The sequence below is a fragment of the Aphelocoma coerulescens genome, chromosome 3 (genome assembly GCF_041296385.1).
Source record: "Aphelocoma coerulescens isolate FSJ_1873_10779 chromosome 3, UR_Acoe_1.0, whole genome shotgun sequence".
NCBI classification, from domain to species: Eukaryota; Metazoa; Chordata; class Aves; order Passeriformes; family Corvidae; genus Aphelocoma; species Aphelocoma coerulescens.
This window is the reverse complement of record NC_091016.1, coordinates 125,700,952-125,720,612: the sequence shown is the minus strand read 5'-3', so window position 1 is coordinate 125,720,612 and position 19,661 is coordinate 125,700,952. Positions and strand designations below refer to the sequence as shown.

At 62.6% G+C, this 19,661-nt stretch overlaps 3 protein-coding genes across 12 annotated transcripts in view; 1 reads left to right on the top strand and 2 right to left on the bottom strand.

Annotated features, from left to right (window-relative positions):
* The window catches only part of DNMT3A (DNA methyltransferase 3 alpha), a 36,724-nt gene extending 35,662 nt beyond the window's left edge, over positions 1-1,062 (bottom strand). For all 4 annotated transcript variants that reach the window (XM_069011938.1, XM_069011941.1, XM_069011939.1 and 1 more), the window contains exon 1: positions 981-1,062. The gene's annotated coding sequence lies outside the window, so the exon portion shown is untranslated. The remainder of the gene's footprint in view (positions 1-980) is intronic.
* On the top strand, positions 131-1,135 carry LOC138107079 (dapper homolog 3-like). The gene has a single exon (XM_069008411.1). The coding sequence runs from the start codon at positions 131-133 to the stop codon at positions 1,133-1,135; it is 1,005 nt and encodes a 334-aa protein (XP_068864512.1).
* Positions 1,136-8,625: 7,490 nt separating this feature from the next.
* The window catches only part of DTNB (dystrobrevin beta), a 130,540-nt gene continuing 119,504 nt past the window's right edge, over positions 8,626-19,661 (bottom strand). For 6 of the 7 annotated variants that reach the window (XM_069011925.1, XM_069011928.1, XM_069011931.1 and 3 more), the window contains 3 exons: positions 17,090-17,143; positions 12,664-12,698; positions 8,626-9,594 (listed from right to left, as the gene is read on the bottom strand). In XM_069011925.1, coding sequence (XP_068868026.1) covers positions 12,694-12,698; positions 17,090-17,143 — 59 coding nt within the window. In that variant the 3' untranslated portion in view covers positions 8,626-9,594; positions 12,664-12,693. The remainder of the gene's footprint in view (positions 9,595-12,663; positions 12,699-17,089; positions 17,144-19,661) is intronic. The other variant, XM_069011927.1, reaches the window with a different exon arrangement.

The following is a 19,661-nucleotide window of genomic DNA, read 5'->3' as shown; positions in this document are numbered from 1 at the left end:
GAGAGGGGAGGGGAAGGGGGAAGAAAGGGGGAAATGCACAGGTAGGGGTAAGAGAGAAGGAAGCGGGAAGTGAGTGGGGACGGGGAGAAGCGAGGGAGAAGGGGGAAACGAGCCGTGGCCCAGCTGGGGGATGCAGGAGCGGGAAGCAGCGGGCAGGACGGGCAGGACGGGCAGCCCCCCGCGCCCCGCCAGGCCCCTGCCCGGCCGCCCCCTCCCGCGCCTCCCCCGGGGGGCATTTTTGGTGCAAAACCCCCGAAGTTTGGGCAGGGCCGACCCGGCCGCTCCCCCGGGCGGCCGCGCCGCGGGCAGGGCAGGGGCGGCCGCGGCCCCGCGTCTCCCCCGGGGGGCACACGGCGGTGACACCGCGGGCCGGGAGGGGACCGGGGGGGACACCCGGCGGTGCCACCGGGCCCCGCTGCCCTTCAGCCGCCCGCGCCGCGCTCAAGGACACGGCGGCGCCGCGGGGGCCGGGCCGGCCGGGCCGCGCAGCCACCCCCGCCCGCACGGCCGGGCCGAGCGGGGCCGGGTCGGGCGGGGGCGGCGCGGGGCCGGGGGGGCCCGGCGGGCCCGGCCCTGCCGTGTTTTCCTGCCGCGGGCCCGGGACGGCGGAGACACCGGGGCCGCGTCGGCCCGGGCCGAGCTCCGCCGAACCCTGCCGGAGGGAGCCGAAGTCCGCCGGAGGGACCCGAACCCCGGCCGTAGGGACCCGAACCTCAACCGCAGGGACCCGAACCCGTGCGGAGGAACCCGAACCCCCTCCGGACGGGCCCGAGCCCTTCCGAAGGCACCAACCGAACCGAACCGGACGGAGCTGAACCGAACCGAACGGAGCCGAACCCCGCCGCATGCATCAGCCGAACTGAACCGAACGGAGCCGAGCGGACCCGAGTGTGCCCGAGCGGAGTCGAGCGCGCCCGAGCCAGGCCGGGGGTGCCGGTCCCGGTGTCCCGGCGGTCCCGGTGTCGCGCTGTCCCGGTTACCTGGGCCGGTGCGGGCCCGGCGCAGAGCCCCGCCGAGCCGTGCCGAGCCGTGCCGAGCCCCGCCGAGCCGCCGCCGCCGCTGCGCTGCCCGGCCAGGCCTCCTCCCGCAGCGCCGCCGCCTCCACTGCAGCACCGAGCCCGCCGCGCGGTCCTAGAGCCCGCCGGCCGCGCGCACCGGCACCGCCGGCACGGCACGGCACGGCACCGCCGGCACGGCACGGCACGGCACGGCACGGCACGGCACGGCACGGCACGGAGCTGAGCTCCTGCACCGCGGGGCACAGTGTGCCATCCCAACCCTTGCCGTGCCACACCGAGCCTTGTTGTGCCAAGCCGTGCCAAAGCAGGCTGTGCTGTGCCAAGCCAGGCCGAGACGAGGGGTGCTGTGCCAACCCAGGCTGGACCAAGCCAAGTGTAGTCGAGGGCAGTGCCATGTCAAGCCAAGCTGTGCCAAGCCGAGCTGTGCCAAGCCGAGCTGTGCCAGGCCAGGCCACGCCAGGCCAAGCCAGGCATAGTAAAAGGCTGTGCAGTGCCAAGCCAAGTCGTGCTGTGCCAAGCTGGACCATGCCAGATCAAGCCAAGTGCAGTCAATGGCTGTGCAGTGCCATGCCAGGCCAAGCCATGCCATGCCATGCCATGCCAAGCCCTGCCAAGCTCTGCCATGCTAAGACCAAGCCAAGCCATTCCATGCCAGGCCAAGTCATGCCAGGCCAAGCCAAGCGAGGCAGGGTCAAGCCACACAGAGTCAAGGCCTGTACAGTGTCAAGCTAAGCCACGCCGTGCTGTGCCAAGCTGTGCCACGCCAAACCAGGCCAGGCTGGTCTGAGCCAAGCCAAGCCAAGCAGAGTCCAGGGCTGTGCAATGCCAAGCCAAGCCAAGCCAAGCTGTACTGTGCCAAGCCAGACAGTACCAGACCAAGCCAAACCAAGTGCAGTTAAGGGCTTTTCAGTGTCGTGCCAAGCCGTGCCAAGCCTTGCCAAGCTGTGCAGTGCCAAGCCATGCCATGCCATACCAAGCCAAACCATCCCTTCTTGCCCCATCCCTTCTCCCCACACTCGTGCCAGCCGCGTCCCCCTGGTCCCAGCACGGCCCCTGGGTGCTGACAGGACATTTCTGGCAGTTCTGCCCGCTGGTTACCCCACGCTGGGGCTGCATGCGGCCCCTGGACCCTCCCCGGGTAGGGGGGTGCCAGGCTGAGGGGGGACCAGAGTGTCCTCGATCCCCTCCCTGCAAGGTGCTGGCCTGGCGGCTCCTTGGGAAGCTCAGAGCTGGGCACGGACACCGGGGAATTTCACCGGACAGAGATCCACAGCAGTGGATCCGAGGCCTTAGGATCTGGGGGGTCTTTGGGGAAGGGGATTTGTAGCTCCCTCTGATGGGTCTGATGGGGTCTGGGCTCTGGCTCGGGGCTGGATTTGAGTGCTGGAGACTCCGGAAGAGCCGCGGGAAGCTCACAGTGCCACTCCCAACACCTGGCACAGGTGTTGCTTTCAGTCCACAAAAGCCTGGGCTTGATCCGGGCCACAGCCAGCACGGGCAGGTGCTGAGGATGGGGTGACTTTGGGGGACCCTTGGAGCATCCAGCACCACCTGGACACTGCCTGGGGTTCCAGGGCTGTGCTACAGACCCTGGCACCGGCATGGAAGGGCCCAGCACCACCTGGCTGTGCTTTGGCAGCCCCATTCCTGCCTGGCTGTGCCGGGATGCAGCCCCGGGAGGAGCCCCATGGGCAGGGCTCCCCTCACCCTCAGTGCTAGAAGGCTCCTAGTGCACAGGGGGGCACTGCAAAATAACGCATTAATTAACAATGCTAATTGATGGTGTGTTCCCTGGTGGGATAGGCCTTGCTCAGTCCTGTGGGTGCTGGGGATCCTGGCTGGAAAGGGACAGGTGCCCCTGGACCAGAGCAGAAGACTGGGATTGATCCCCCAAATCATACAGGCAGGGTCCCGCTGGGCTGGGATTGGGATTGAGCCCCCAAATCCCATGGGCAGGGTTGTGATGGGCTGGGATTGGGATTTACCCCCCAGATCCCATGCTGGGGAACAGCCCCATGCTGGGCTGGGCTGGGCTGGGCTGGACGGAGGAGGAGAAGGATGGCCATGGGTCATCCATCCTCCACACCAGGTCTTGCTGTCTCCATGCTCCTGCACAGTCATCCTGCTCCATGGGAGCTGGCATTCCATCCCTTCCATGCTCCAAAGAGCCCTGCAAGGCTGAGGAGCCCAATGGCTGGGGCTGTGCCCCTGAGAAACCTCCATGGCCTCTGAGCAGATCAGCCTCCAGTGTTCAGCTTTTTCAGCCCTGTCCCCATGTCCCAGGCAGGATGTGTCCCCAGCTGGGTCCCCTGCCCGTGTCCATGGGGCTCAGTTGCCATTGCCTTGCTGGGAGTGTTGGGGCCACCCTCCCTCCCTTCTGGGCCCACCTGCCTGTCCTCCCACCCCGCTGGCTCCTCCGCAGCTGCTCCTGCCCTGGCAGCTCCTTTTGGAAACAGGTGAAATTATCCCCCAGGATAATCCCTGACAGGGAGCTCGGGGTGGCTGGAGGAGGGCAGCAGCTCCCTCGGGGCTCTTCCAACTGCCCTAAACCTCCTGTCCCGTGGACGGGGCAGCACCAGGAACCATCTGTCCCTCGTGCACTGCCAGGGTGTTCCCCCTGGAACTGGTGCTCCCCAGGCTCCAGCCGCCCACCCCACACCGCGGCAGAGTTGGGGGTCCCTGGGGTCCCCCCATGCTGAGCATCCTCCGGCAGCTCAGCCTCGTCACCGAGAGAGCAGCGGCACCACGACCCGGTGACACGGTGACAGCTGCCAAAGCCCAGGCAGGTCCCTCCGGGTGGGGATCGGATTAATTAAACTTGCCTGGAGGGCGGGCACCAAATTAAGCCGGTGCCAGTGACACGGGCAGCCCAGACAGCCCGGGGAGCAGCCGGGGCTGCTCGGCGCGGGGGGAGCCGGTGTCACCTGCTGGGCAGCGTCGCCGTGTGCCGGGGTGGCATTGGTGTGCCAGGGTGGGGGTGACTCTCCCCAGGCACCTCTGCCAGGCCCTGGGGACGCGGGGCATGAGGACGTGGCACGCTGCCACCGCTGCTGGTGAGCCGAGGGGTGACATGAGGCAATGAGGGCGGCAGCGGTGCTGGCCAAAGGATGGTGACACCAAGGGATGCAGGTGTGATGGCACCACGGCCTGAAGGACCTCAGAGGGACATGGGTGTGATGTCACCATGATGTGAGGGACCCCAAGGGACCCAGGCATGGTGCCACCACGGCTCAAGTGACCCAAGGCACACAGGTGTGATGCTCCCATAGCCAGAGGGATCCCAGTAGACGCAGATGTGGTGGCACCGTGGCCCGAGGGACCCCCGTGCTCCCGGCACTGCCGCTGCTGGGCAAGGTCGCCGTGCCGTGTCCTGGTGCCACTCCCGGCGTGCGGCTCCCTCCTGCCGCCTCAGCCCGGGAGGGTGAGCAGATGCGGCCTGTCCCCGCTCCCCCCGCTCCCGCCTGACCTCCTTTCCAGCTCCGAGGGCTCCTCGTTATGCAATCACCGCCGAATTCCTGCACAAGCAGAAATGGCCGACGGTCCCGGCATCCCCCGGCCACGGGGACCGCGGTGACCCCGCGTGCCCCGGGCCCCCCCGCCGTGCCTGCGGGAGGAGGGGGCTGGAAGGGGCTCAGTGGGGCCGTGTCCCTGGTGCCGCGTCCCCGAGTGCCACCGGGGCTTGTGCCACCCCTGGCACGCAGCAGCCGCGGGGCTGTGGGTGTGCTGGTGGCACCGGAGCGCGTGGCGGTGGCTCGTCCCTGGGGACGCGGCTGTGCCACACGGAGCTGCGCGTGGCGGTGGCTCGTCCCTGGGGACGCGGCTGTGCCACAGGGAGCTGCGCGTGGCACGGCGGGGCCCGGGAGCGGCCACGGCCCCCACTGAGCCGGGACAGGCTCGGGGCTCCCGGCACCTGCGGCGTCGTGTTTGCCACCGATGGCCCCACTCGGTGGGGCAGGAGGAGGAGGGCTGGGATGAAGGGCAGGGGGGTCAGCGGCCTGGAGCGGAGTAAAGGGATTGATCCGGGGACGGAAGGAGCCGCAGCGGCCGGGGGGGCCCAGGGAGCAGCCCCGGGATCTGGCGCTGAGCCGTGCGGGGGGACACCGGGTGCCCCCAGCTGTGCCCCCACGCCGGGGCTGCCCCGGGACTGGCTGCGGGTGTTGGAGCCCCGTGGACACGGGGCCGGCGGGGGCCGACCTTCTCCCCAGACCAATGGGATTCCTGGGATACAGGGGATCCCTGAGGACTCCTTGGGGTGCACGGAGATCCTGGGGTCTCCGTGAGGTGCTTGGGGTCCATGTGGTCTCCTTGGGGTGCACTGAGACCCTGAGGTCTCCATGGCGTTCCTGGGGTCTTCGTGGGGCTGAGCCCACCTGCGGCCCCCCACTCTGAGCGGGAGCTGCCCCTCCCCCGCAGCTGGGAATGATCGGGATTAATTACGGCTCTAATGAGGTGTGAAAGGGTTACTGCCTGTGCGATGAGCAGCGGGGCAGGGACGGGGACATCGGTGCCATTGGGCCTGGCTGAGCCTGCACAGCCCCCACGTCCCCGTGGGAGGGGACAGGGCGGGGGGGGGACCCTTACCGTGGGAGGGGCAGCTCGGGGCGCCCCAAGGCCCCAGCAGCCGCCGCGGGTGTTTCGTGTCCCCAGACGGAGCCTGGCGGGTGGGACGGGGTGCGTGGGGCAGGGACCTGTGGGTGCTGGGGACAGGGAGGGGACAGGGCAGTGGTGGGCACCGGTGGGCAGAGCCCGGTGGTGGGATGGTGTCCCGCGGGTGCCGGTGCCACGGCGGCAGAGCCGGGCACACGCCAAGGCTCAGTCCGTGGGCACACGGCGTCCCTGGGCTGCCTGCGTTTCCTCACCCCGCTCTCACCTCATGCCGGGTTGAGGAGCTCAGAGCTGCTCCAGGCCCGGGAGCCCCCGGCTCTGGGAAGGGTCTGGATCTTTCCCACCAGGATACCTAATCCAAAAAACAAATGACCACCGGGAAAGGGGCACTGCTGTGCCAAACTGGGGCTGGGGAGTGGAGAGGACGCACCTGTGCCCGGCAGCCCGCGGGTTCCCAGGGATAAGGTTTCTGCCGGGATTTTGGGAGCGGGGGTCCCTCGGCAGCGGTGGTGGGAGGGTCCGGGTGTCCGGCATCGCTGCTGGGCCTGGCAGCGGGCGCTGTGCGTCCCCCGGGGAGCCGGTGCCGGCTGTGACCCATCTGCCAGCCCAGTGCGGGGGCGGATGGGGCCCGAGGCTCCCGCCGGCAGCGGCTCCGTGTCCGGGGCAGCGGCGGTCACACGGAGCCCAGGGAGTCTCTGGCAGGCACTGGGGGTTCTACTGTGGGTGTCACCACCCTGTTGCCTCCGAGCCTGTTCTCCCGTGCCAGATGTGCGGCGTGTGCGGCGGGGGCACATCTGGCGGCGGGGGCAGCTGTGCCTGGCCGGCGCCGTGCCGAGGCCGAACACTGGCAGCTCTGTCCGCCGCCGGTGACCTGCGGCCATGACCAATGCGGGGATCTCCGGCTCTGCCGCGGCCCCACGGCACAGCGCCCGCAGCTGCTCCCGCCTCCGAGCAGCCGCTGCCTAGGAAAACCCTTCTTCCCTTTTTTCATGAAATCCCTGCCTTTTCCACATGGCGAAGGGACAAGACACCCCGCAGGGAGGAGATGGATTTATTAAATATTTGGCGGATGACAGAACATGGCTCCCCGCTCACAGGCTGCTGCTGGAAACGTTCCCCGTGCTTACGGCATCGGCTCCGGCGCGGCTTCGCCAGCCGCTCCCGGGGACAATCCCGCTCCCGGGGACAATCCAGCTTGCTCCCGCGCTCCCCTGTGCCTGCAGGAATAGGGAATGGCACCGGAGCTTGGCGTGGCCCCCGGGACACTCCGGCTGCGTGGGCACTGCCAGGGCTCGGGGAGCCAGGAGTGGCCAAGGCCACGCTGTCCTTGTGCGTGTCACCCACAGAGCAGCCGCTGTGGCAACCCCGCGTGGCTCCCACCTGTTCCCTGCCAGTGGCAATTGGGATGCCCCTCTCCTGGCACTAACCCCGGGCTCTGCCCATGGGAAAATGCTTTGAGGTGCATTTCCCTCGGGGTTAGTTTTACCCCAGGGAATTGCAAATGGCAATCCCGACCCGGAGGGTGCAGCTGGTGTGAGCCCCATGGCTCTGCAGCAGCCTGTGGTCAGCCCAGGGGGCAATTAAAAAGGGGGTTAATTACAGTTTAATCAGCGTGAGGCACCGGGGCCCTGCGGGGGACTGGGACTGGCTGTCCCCTGGGAGCAGAGCGGTCTCCCTGGAAAACCAGGACGGTCTGGGTGAGGGAGAGGTGCCATTCCCGGTGTTCCCAGGGCAGTTTGGTCAGTGCTGGTGAGGGAATTACAGCCACAGAGCAGATTTCCCTGGCAGCCTCCGGAACAGGTCTGGGGGTCTGGGCAAGGAGAGGGGGAAGCAGATGGGGAGCAGCCAGACCCCAGCCCGGTGCCCACAGCCCTGGGACCCCACACGTGCCGGAGCAGGACCTGGGCTGGGACCTTCCTCCGGGATTAAGGTGATTGTCCCGAAGGCACAGGAAAGTTCAGGTTCGGAGTTCAGTGTAGGGAGGTTGGGTGCTGGGTGCTTTTCCCTGACACAACATCCCAGCACGGCACTGGTGGAGGTGCTCGGGGTTAACTGGGGTGTGGGATGACTCCGGGCATCCTGCCTGGTGCAAGGACCCCTTTGACGGCCCCAGCACAGCTCGGAGCCATGTGAAGGCTTGTCCTGGTGCTTCCTGGGCTCAGTTTGTATCCCAGGCCCCAGCTGAGCCCATGCTGCCCTGCCTCAGGGACACTGGCACCAGCAGCTGGACTCCACTGGCAGGGTCTGGGGACCAGCACTGACTCCCTAAGTGACACCTTTGGGTGACCTGTCACAACAGCCTTCCCTGGGCACCCCTAATCCCGCTCTCCTCGGCGTCAGGAGAGCCTGGGGAGGTCCTGCAGGATCTTTCCCATCCCCTGCAAGCAATGGATCCTGCGAGGTTTTCCTGGGCACAAAGCCCAGGTGCCCCAGCTCTGCTGGCTGCCACCGTCCCGGCCCCGGCAGTGCCACCGGCTCTGGCACTGGCCCCGCAGGGCTTGGCTGGGCACCCCCAGCCTCCTGCCAGGAGACCCTGGCCCCTCTCAGCTCTGCCTGGGGGGAAAGACCCCAACCCCTGTGCAGCTGTGACACCCCCAGCTCCCGATGGCCGCCACCACCACAGCCCCATTTTCCCTGCTTGGACCCACAATGCAGCCAAGGACGCTGCAGGGCTGAACGGAGCAAATTCAGCTGAAAACCCACATGAAGTTGTCCCTATCTCTGTCCCTGTCCCCATCTCCATCCCCATTTCTGTCTGCATCCCTCTCCCCATCCTCATGCCCATTCCCATGTTCATCCCCATCTCCATCCCTCTCCCCATCCCTGTCCTCGTTCCCATCCCCATTCCTTCCCTGTCCCCCTCCCTGTCCCCCCTGGCTGACCGAAGCTGCTGCTTTGCTCCAGGTTCTCATCACTCCCCTTCCCTCCTTGGCAGCTCGTTCCCAACATTTACACCGAGCCAAACCTGTGGCCACCAGGGTGTTTATTGTCCCTGTCCCGCGGCCGGAGGGACCCGGTGAGCGCGTTCCCGGTTCCCGGGGGTGTGGGGAGGGGGCAGGGCCGGGGGTGCTCGCAGGGTTCCTCGCTCCCTTCACCCATCACCCTCCTTAAACGTTTATAGATGCATCAGGGCCCTCGGCTCCTTCCTCTAAAAGTAACATTCCTGAGCACCACGGGGCAGAAGTGCTGGCATCGCCCATGGCTGGGACCGGTGGCCACGTTTTGGGAGCGGCGATGGAGCCCAGAGTGGGTTGGGGGGAGCTGCCACCCCCCGCTCCCTTATTTCCCCCATTTCCAGCAAAACTGAGCCCAACTCCCGATGCTGATGCTCCTCTCAGCCTGGCCATGCTCCTCCCTCAATTCCCTGTTTGGGATGGGAACGTTTTAAGAGCAGGGCCGGGAATGGCAGAGGTTGGTGGCCCATCACGGGCCCCCGTCACCTGCACCCCCCCGCCCACCCCGGAGGACATGCCCTCACACCTGACTCCGGGTGGGTTTTTAAAGGCTGAATCCCCTTCGTGCCGTGCAGGAGGGACCCTGGGAGGGCCTGCACCCCTTGTTCCATGCACAGGGAGGGACAGAAGCCAGGAGGAATGACCAGAGTGGGGCATGACAGTGGCACTGTTCGGGAGGGGACTAGAATGGAGCAGCACACGGAGCGGGAACAGCCACCAGCAGTTTCCTTTCAGGTTTTTTTTTGTTTTTTAAGCCTCCCATGACTCGCTGAGCCGGTGGGAATGGTCTGGTCACCGTTAGGAAACACACCGAGGGTACATGCAATGGCCTAAGGGGCAGTGCCTGCGGAGAGTCCTCCGGGTGTCTCGGGAGAGCTCCCCAGGTGGTTTCGGGAGAGCTGTGTCGGCAGCAGGTGGTGGAGATCAGTCACAGTTGCACGATGGTGATGGATGGGCTGGAACTGCCTCTTCCGAAGGGGGGAGACGTCCCTCGATCGCAAGCGCAACCTCGGAGCCTGTGGCATCGGAACCCCCATCAGGACCCCATCAGAACCCCCATTAGGACCCCATCAGAACCCCCATCAGGAACCCCATCAGAACCCCCCTTAGGACCCCCATCAGGAACCCCATCAGAATCCCCATCAGAACCCCATCAGAACCCCCATCAGGACCCCATCAGAACTCCCATCAGAACTCCCATCAGAATCCCCATCAGAACCCCATCAGAATCCCCATCAGAATTCCCATCAGGACCCCATCAGAATCCCCATCAGAACCCTCATCAGGATCCCCATCGGAACCCCCATCAGAACTCCATCAGAACCCCCATCAGGACCCCCATCAGAATCCCCATCAGGATCCCCATCAGGACCCCCATCAGGATCCCATCAGAACTCCATCAGGATCCCCATCAGAATCCCCATCAGAATCCCCATCAGGATCCCCATCAGGATCCCCATCAGGATCCCATCAGAACTCCATCAGGACCCGCAGAGCCCCCGCCCAGCCCCGGAGCCACGAGCGCTGGGACCGGGCAAGGGCTGGGGGGCCCTTGTGGCTCTGCACAAGTCCCTGACAGGAGGGGGCAGCCGGGGGGGTCGGGCTCTGCTCCCAGGGAACAGGGACAGGAGGAGAGGGAACGGCCTCAGGCTGGGCCAGGGCAGGCTCAGGGTGGATTTTGGAAACAATCCCTTCCTGGAAAGGGCTGACACAGCTGCCCAGGGCAGAGGTGGATTCCCCATCCCTGGAGGAATTTAAGAGCTGTGTGGATGTGGCACTGGGGGACAGGGGTCAGTGGTGGCCTTGGCAGATGATTGGGCTCGATGGGCTCTGAGGGCTTTTCCAGCCTCAGTGACTCCATGATTCCATGACCCCTGAGCCTTCTGGCTGGGGCTGTGCAGCCCTGGGCCACCCCTGGCAAGCTCAGACCGGACCCAAGGTCTGGCACCCACCAGAGTGTCCCGCTGACCCCAGAGCCTCCCCTCGGACCCCAGGCAGCTGGGAAACACCAACTCCTGAGGCCATGGCAGGTCCCCAGGCCGTGCAAGGACCCAGCTGACTCTGCAAGCCAAGATGGGGTCAGGGCTGGGGATTTTGCCCAAAACAGCCAGGAGGATCTGCTATGTGAAAGCCCCTGTTGCTGCTGGCCAGCTCCCCCCATCACTGGTGGGCAGCTGGAGCCAAAGGGTGGCCAGAGCCACTGGCTTGGCTTGGCTGGACACCACCACCACCACCAGAAGGATCAGGAGCACCCACCTGGTCCTGGCACCACACATGGGACTGGGAGGAACTTGAGCAATCTCAGAATCACAGAGGTTAGGAAAGATCTCCAAGGTCATCAGGTCCAATCCCCACCTTGCCCAGAGCTCTGAGTGCCACCTCCAGCCCTTCCTTGGACACCTCCAGGGATGGGCACTCCAAACCTCCCTGGGCAGCCCCTGCCAAGGCCTGGCCACCCTTTCCATGGAGAAATTCTCCCCACAGAGAAGAGCCACCACAGTTTAAAGGATTATTTTTGTTTTTCTTTTGTCTATTCCCATTCTTTCTGTAGGATCGAGGAGCCTGACTGGTTCCTCTCTCATTTTCTCAGTGGTCTCTAATTCAGTGCTCAGCAGCTGCTCCTTGGTGGTGTTGGAGGCCCCACTGGGCTCCAGGGGGGGGAATTGGGGCTCCTCCTGTGCAGATGAGCACTGAGAGATGACAGGGATGTCACCCACACATCCCTTTGTCCAAAGCCATGAGGGTTTCAGGGATGTGAGGAAAAGCCACGCGCTGTGGCACGACCGGCTGCCTGTGCTGGCTCCCTCTCCAACGCTGTAATTTCACTCCTTCTTGAGTTACCAGATTGTTTCCCAGACGAGGCAGGACTTGAATTTCTAATGTAAAAACTGTCAGAAAGACTCTGGAGCCCCTCTGGGGTTCTCTCCCTCCGCTGCTGAAGTGGCTGGGAGGTGGGAAGGGCAAATCCCCTTTTCTCTCCCTTGCCAGTGGCCTGCAGAGGACACTCGGTGGGAACTGGTGCTGGGGTCATCCCACAGAATTGTGGCTTGGATCCACCACCACTGATTCTGCTGGCCCATGACCACCATGGGCCGGGGCCCAGCTAAAGATTAAAGACTTTCTCCTGCCTGGTCCCTACAATCACCCAACCTCAGTGAGAGGGAACAGGTCCCAGAGCAAGGTCCCTCCTGTCCTCATCCCTTTCTGGGCTGGTCTGGGTGCATCCATGGCAGGTTTTTCTGCCAGGAGAACCCTCCTTGCCGCTGGGAATGGGCAGTGATGGGCATTATGGCAAACATCCAGAGAGTGTGGAAACCCGACCGGCTCCTCCTCCCAGCTTTTCAGGTGGGGGAGATAAGGATCTCCCTGGAGACACTGCCAGGCTCCAGCTCCTGCCCTCCCGCTCTCAGCTCCACCTGTTTGTCTGTCCATCTGTTGTGCCTTGTTTTAACTCAAAGCCCTGGCTTTTTGGGGGGCAGACGCTGTATTTCTGGTCTGTCTGGACAGTGTCCAGCACCACAGGCTCCTATTTCCTGGCTGAGGCCTCTGGTTACAGAAGCGACAATAAAATGGGAGATAAGGCTGCTCTCGCTGAAGGTGACGGTGTTTTCCCACTCTGGGGAGAGCTCAGAGGCCCTCCCAGGGCCTAAAGGGGCTCCAGGAGAGCTGGAGAGGGACTGGGGACAAGGGCTGGAGGGACAGGACACAGGGAATGGCTTCCCACTGCCAGAGGGCAGGGCTGGATGGGATATTGGGAAGGAATTGTTCCCTGGGAGGGTGGGCAGGCCCTGGCACAGGGTGCCCAGAGCAGCTGGGGCTGCCCCTGGATCCCTGGCAGTGCCCAAGGCCAGGCTGGACATTGGGGCTGGGAGCAGCCTGGGACAGTGGGAGGTGTCCCTGCCCATGGCAGGGGTGGAATGAGAGGAGCTTTAAGGTCCTTTCCCACCCAACCCATTCTATAATTCTGTGGAAAACATCCTGAGCACTGCGGAGGGATGGGCAGGTGGGGACCAGAAACAGGACAAGAGCAGGAGGTGACAGGAGCCCCAGGAGCTGCTGGAGATGGGACATCTGTCCATCCTTACCTGAGTCGCTGTCCAGCCTGTGGCCCTCTCCTAACCTGCAACACAGGGAAGCGCAGGTTAGCACATGGAGTGTTTGCAACAGAATGAAGGATCTGCCCCCATCTCCTACTGCTCCCACGGAAATCCCCCAGGACTGCACACCTGGACATTCACAGCAGTCCTCGGAAAGTCCAGGCAGGTGGGGAAGTGCCTGATCCCCAAAGCCTGGAAATCCCAGCATGGCCAGGGTGGGATCGCCCAGACCAAGCTCTCAGGGCAGGGCCAGCTCCACAGGCTGCTCAGGCCCGTGGGGTCTGAGGGTCTCCAAGGGTGGACATCCCACAGCCTCTTGGGTCACCCTGTGCTGGACCAGCATTGGGGTAAAAAAGTATTTTTTTATGTCCAAAGAGGATTTCCTTTATTCCGGCATGCGTCCCTTGTCACTTGTCTTCTCCCCGGGCACCACGGAGGACGTTCTGCCTCAGTTTCCTTGAGTCTCTCCCAGGAGCTGTTCACACACACTGCTTTGCTCCCAGTGCTCTCAGCCTTTCCAAGTGTCACCTTCGTCACTGCCATGGTCCTTCCCTGTCCCTCGTGTCCTGGGGAGCTCAGCTGGACCCAGCGCTCCAGGGTGGCCTCCCCGGTGCCAGGCCGAGGGGCAGGACCATCCCCTCCTCGCCAGGAATGCTGTGCCAGCCCAGGAACCCCTGACCCTCGCTGCACGAGGACATGGCACTGCTGCGGGGTCACCTCGGTGTCCCCAGTCCCAGGCTGTCCCTGCCAGGCTGTGTGGGGGTGGCCTCCAGCGTGTCCTGGTACCTGGGCTTGTTCCCAGGCCAGGGCACTTCCCTTGATGAGCTCCAGGAGGTTCTGGCAGGGCACTTCTCCAGCCCGGTGAGGTCCCAGGGGCACGGCCACTGCTCCCAGCTTGGTGTCACTGCAAACCTGCCAGGGATGGTCCTCTGGGAACAGGGGGATGCAGGACCTCAGTTTTAGCTAGGATGGGCAGGTGCATTCCATGGAATCATGGAATGGTTTGGGTGGGAAGGGACCTCAAAGCCCATCCAGTGCCACCCCTGCCATGGCAGGGACACCTCCCACTGTCCCAGGCTGCTCCCAGCCCCAATGTCCAGCCTGGCCTTGGGCACTGCCAGGGATCCAGGGGCAGCCCCAGCTGCTCTGGGCACCCTGTGCCAGTGCTGGACTCCCATTCCAAACTGGATATTTTTGTCCAGGAAATGTCATGGATCAGAAAACTCTGCATTTCCATCAGTCTGGGCAGGACTGAGGTCTTTAGTCCGTCTTCCAGTGGTTTCCGGGCTATAAAATCCAAGTGGTCAATACAGAAAGGGACAAGGACACGGAGAGTCTCAGGTGACATTGTCCTGGGTTCACCTCCTGGCCACCAAGAGGAACGTGGGGCCTCAGAGGCAGCTGGACCTCGCAAACAGGGATTGCAGGGCAGCCATGGCAGAGCTGGTCCCAGATGGAATAACCCCTGGCAGAGGTGAACACGTGGATGCACAGCGCCGGGTTCCACCGAGGCTGAACTGCCAGGGGGTGTCATCCAGCAGCACCGCATGGAGGAGGCTCTGCCAGCTCCCAGCTGTGCTCTCCAGAGCCTGGAAACCTCGGGGACACCTCTGGAGATGCTGCCCTGTGATCCCAACCACAACGGATGCAGCTGACTGGGAATCCTCCCGGATGATTTCATCCTCCCAAAGCCACCCCTGCTCCATTGAAGGTCAGCCTCTCCAGCAGGGAGGGCAGTGCTGGGGTTGATTAATTGGGACACAGGGAAATAGGAAATAACTACATGGAGAAACTTGTGAGGAAGCCCAAGGACGATGTCATCCCTAGAAGTGGCTTTAAGCCAAAAGAAGGTCGATTTGGAATGGATATTGGGGAGGAATTGTTCCCTGGGAGGGTGGGCAGGCCCTGGCACAGGGTGCCCAGAGCAGCTGGGGCTGCCCCTGGATCCCTGGCAGTGCCCAAGGCCAGGCTGGACATTGGGGCTGGGAGCAGCCTGGGACAGTGGGAGGTGTCCCTGCCCATGGCAGGGGTGGCACTGGATGGGCTTTAAGGTCCCTTCCCATCCACACCATTCCAGGATGGTTCTCTGAACCCATGGCAGTGGAGTCCCTGTGAGGTCCAGCCTCTCCCTTGTGTGTGTGGGTGCAGGAGCTGAGGAACAACTGAGCTGCTTTTCCTTCTTGCTGCTTCCAGATGGGAGCGTGCTGCTGGGCCACGACTGCTCCCGATGGACACGGGGTCAGGCCCCCCACACCAGAGCATCCTGGCCACAGATCCCTGTCCATAACCTGGGCTTTGGTGTCGCCCACCCCTGATGTTGCCATGCCCCAGAGCCCCCTCACACAGGGCTGGAGCAGCTCCCCCCAGCCCACGCCACAGGGCTGCACTTCCATACTGATCATTCCTCGATCTCCCTGCCAGACGTTTACCTCACCGGCTCTGGGACTGCAAGAGACCGCTTTTTCCCTGGCAGGGACAATATTTACATTCCACACGGAGGCTTTTGGACCTAGTTCTGCTCTTGGACACATCTGGGCCGTCCCTTCCCAGCTTCGTGCTGCTGCGATGAGTAACGGGGAGAGTTTGTGTTCCATCTCTGCTCCCAGACATCATACTCCAGCGTCTCAGAGTCCCCCTTTCCCTATTTCCCATGCAAGACACAATGCATATTTGGAAAAAGCCATACGGGTCATCTGGTAAGCATCTAAAATATTCCAGCGATGAGGAATGTTCTGGGCAAAGAGGGTCCTGTAACTTGGAGCCAGGGCGATTCTGCTCTGAGAACCCCTGTTTTAGCCAAAATCAAACTTCCCGCGCTTCTTCCCACCAAGTTCAAATACTGGTGGGCAAAGGAACAGAGCATTTGCAAACACCTGGATGCTCTGCAGAACTCAGTGGATGGGAAAACTCAGGAAAATGAGCTCTTTTGGGAGAAGCGTGAGCTCCGCTGCAGCAGCTGAGCCAGCAGGAAATGTGTGTGTAACAAAACCAGGCTCAAAGTCTCGGTTTGTTGATGCTGGAGTTGGGCTTGGCTCAAGCGAGACAAATGCCGGGGCTGATTCACACCCTGCCAAGGCTGTTCCTCGTGTTTGGGTTTGAAACATCGAAAGCAGAAGCCAAGAGAGTCCTGAGTGAGGTCCTGCCCCTGGGAGGGTCCAGGAGGAGCTTCCTGGTGGCTCCTGGAACGTGAGGTGAGGAGCAGATCCTGAAATCCCCTCCCTCACACTGCCCTGAAAATCCTGAGGCCATGAGGATCCCTTCCAGCTCTGGGATAACTCCAGTGGCATGTGCCATGGATTCATCAGCACACAGAGAAAGCCTGGGAGGAGACCAGGGGCACAGGGATGAAAGGGACCTCTTGTGACACTGAGGGTGCTGCCTGTGTGGGATCCCCATCAGCACAGGGACACTTGTCCAGCCAAGGTCACACTGGGCAGGGGCTGAGCAGGTGACAGTCCCACCACTTAGGGACTTCCCTGGTGACTGCCCCACTCTGGGTTTCGTCTGATCCATCCCTCTGAGCTGGATTTCCCGCAGCAGCCAGAGCAGCTCCTCCTCCTCTCACACATTTCCATGTGTGACCTTTGCTGGAAGAAAAACATCCTTGGAAGCAGAGCACAGGACAGGACTGTGGCTGTGACATCAGCCCATGGCAGATGCTGGGGACATCTGGGGCTGGGAGGTGACACAGCCACAGCACCAGAGAGGGGGCTGCTCCACCAGAGCCACCTGCACCCAGAGATATCCACCTGATCAGGGCCATCCACCTGATCCAGAGACATCCACCAGATCCAGAGACATCCACCTGCACCCAGAGATATCCACCTGCATCCAGAGATATCCACCTGATCAGGGCCATCCACCTGATCCAGAGACATCCACCTGCACCCAGAGACATCCACCTGCACCCAGAGCCATCCACCTGATCCAGAGATGTCCACTGGATCCAGAGACATCCACCTGCACCTAGAGCCATCCACCAGATCCAGAGACATCCACCTGCACCTAGAGACATCCACCAGATCCAGACATCCACCTGCACCCAGAGCCATCCACCTGGTCCAGAGATATCCACCTGCACCCAGAGCCATCCACCTGCACCCAGAGATATCCACCTGCACCCAGAGATATCCACCTGATCCAGAGACATCCACCTGCACCCAGAGCCATCCACCTGCACCCAGAGATATCCACCTGCACCCAGAGATATCCACCTGATCCAGAGACATCCACCTGCACCCAGAGCCATCCACCTGCACCCAGAGATATCCACCTGATCCAGAGATATCCACCGGATCCAGAGCCATCCACCTGCACCCAGAGGCCCTGGTGGGGCTCCAAAGGGAGCCAGTGAACCCACAGAGGAGTGAGTCAGAAAATGCTGCAGAGCTCTCAGACTGGTTTGTCCCCTCACCTCGGTCCTTCCCATTCTGCAGCTTCTCTGTTTCTTCTTCATCTTCTTCCTCTGCTTCAGAAAGAAACAAAAGAGAAAAAGCAGACATGAGACAGGTGGGTGAGAGAAGAGGCAGTCATGGAATTGTTTGGGTTGGAAAATCCCTCAGAGACCATCGAGTCCAGTTGTTCCCCAGTACTTCCAAGGCCACCACTGATCCACGTCCCCAAGTGCCACATCCACGTGGCTTTTAAACCCCTCCAGGGATGGGGGTTCCATCACCTCCCTGGGCAGCCCCTTCCAATGGCTGACCACCCTTCCCATGAAGGAATTCTTGGTGAATTTCACCTGTTTGCTGGGGAGAGCTGTGGGATTGCTCTGTTTAAGCCCGGATAGGCCGGGTGGGTTTATGGCAGGGTATTTACACAGCAGAGTGGGAGCAGAAGGTCACATTCCTCTGCAGGTGGTGGCTCTTATCTCATTTCAACCCTTCACTGAGACCTGTGCAAACCATTGATGGTGATCCTGAGGGTGGTGTCACTCCTGCCTCCTGCGTGTGGTGTGAGAGCAAAGACAGGGAGAAGCCACCCAGCGAAAGGCAAGGCTGGAGAGCTGGAGGTGTTTGGGATGGATCTGACCAGAGGGGACCTCACAGACACGTCCTTTGTGGCTCTGAGAGCAGGACGGTGACACATGGGGGTCACACAGCCCCTGCCCTGTCGGCAGCGGCTCCAGTGGGTCCTAAAGTGAGATCTGGGGAGAGCAGGGACAACACCAGACACCTTTGGAATAACCAGAATTGTGACCTGGAGCTCAGCGTTGGGTCTGGAACAGGCAGTGTTGCCTCGGTCCCCTGCAGACCAGCACCCTCCTTAAGCACATCCTTTTGAGCTCAGATGGGGTGAAAATGGGGTCAGTGCTCCCTCAGCAGCACTGGGAGCATGAGAGTATTGTGTGGATGGGGCACCTGGGGACATGGGTCAGTGGTGGCCTTGGCAGTGCTGGGGGATGGTTGGGCTCAGTGGTCTTGGAGATCTTTTTCAACTTCAGTGATTTTGTGATTCTGTAATTCTGTGACTCCACGACTCTCTCACAGAATCACAGAATACCCTGAGCTGGAAGGACCCACAGGGATCACCCAGTCCCATCCCTGGCCCTGCCAGACACTCCAACAACCCCACCCTGGGCATCCCTGGCAGCGCTGTCCCAACGCTCCTGGAGCTCTGGCAGCCTCGGGGCCGGGACCATTCCCTGGGGAGCCTGGGCAGTGCCCAGCACCCTCTGGGGGAAGAACCTTTCCCTGATCTCCTGCCTGACATCACCGCAGAGAAGGTGGATGGGGCCATGGGAGCATCCCGGGAAGCCCTGTGAGGACGGGGTGACGCCGCTCCCATCTCCCTTCCCAGGGAATCTGCTCTCCAGGCCGGTGCAGAGGCAGGGCAGGGTGGGAGGTGCAGCCCCGGTGAGTCCCAGGCCGTCCCACGCCCCTCCCGCGGCTGCAGCGGGAGCCGGGGCGGGAGGAGGTGTCTGTTCCCACAGCTCCTCTTGGGACACGATGTGTGAAATCCCGCTGGCTCCCATCAGCTGAGGATAACTCATGCCTTTCCTAATTTACACAAACGACACCATTTCAGACACTTCCAGGGGAGCCTTCCTTGGTCTCTGCATCTCCTCGAGCAGGAGCCTGTCAGCAACTCCATTTTCATTTCATTCTCACTGCCTGCTGATCCACACGGCTTTGCAGATCCCTGACATGGCTGGTGGCCAGGGATGGGACCCTGGGGATGGCCGGAGCTGTGTCAGGGGGGTTTGGAATGGAGATCAGGGAAAGGTTCTTCCCCCAGAGGGTGCTGGGCACTGCCCAGGCTCCCCAGGGAATGGTCCCGGCCCCGAGGCTGCCAGAGCTCCAGGAGCGTTGGGACAGCACTGCCAGGGATGCCCAGGGTGGGGTTGTTGGGGTGTCTGTGCAGGGCCAGGGGTGGGACTGGGTGATCCTTGTAGGCCTGACTCAGGTAATTCCACAATTCTGTGATTCCACAACACTTGCTCTGCTCTGGAAAGCAAAAATGAATGAGTGCAGACGCTGGGCAGAGGTTTGCTCTCCGTGTTTGAGCCTCGGGGGCAGAGCTGAGGTGATTTATGGGGGAGCTGATGGCCCAGCCACAGCCCTGCCAGTGCCGTGTCATCCATGGACAACTTTATTAACTCCCAGCTGCCTCTGCCGCCAGGACACGGGGCTGGGAGTGGGGGATTTACTGCTGGGCAGTAAAACACCCACCCAGCTCATCCCTGCGAGGCTCCACTACGGCACAGCCCCGCGGACCCTGTCACAGAGGGAGAGAAGTTTATGGGGGATTTTGTGCCACAGCTGTGGGTCCGGAACAGGGACTGGGAGGGTCAGCACAGACATGGGACAGTTCCCTTCTTCCTCAGCAGCAAAGGCAGCCCAGAAACAGAATCACAGGATCCTTCACATTGCAAAAGAGCATCGAGTCCTACCTGTGACTGGTCCCCTCCTTGTCCCCAGCCCAGAGCACTGAGTGCCACATCCAGGCCTTCCTTGGACACCTCCAGGGATGGGAACTCCACCCTG

Bases quoted from the DNA above. Each gene is read 5' to 3' on its own strand.
- LOC138107079 (XM_069008411.1), top strand. From the start codon at position 131: ATGCAGGAGCGGGAAGCAGCGGGCAGGACGGGCAGGACGGGCAGCCCC.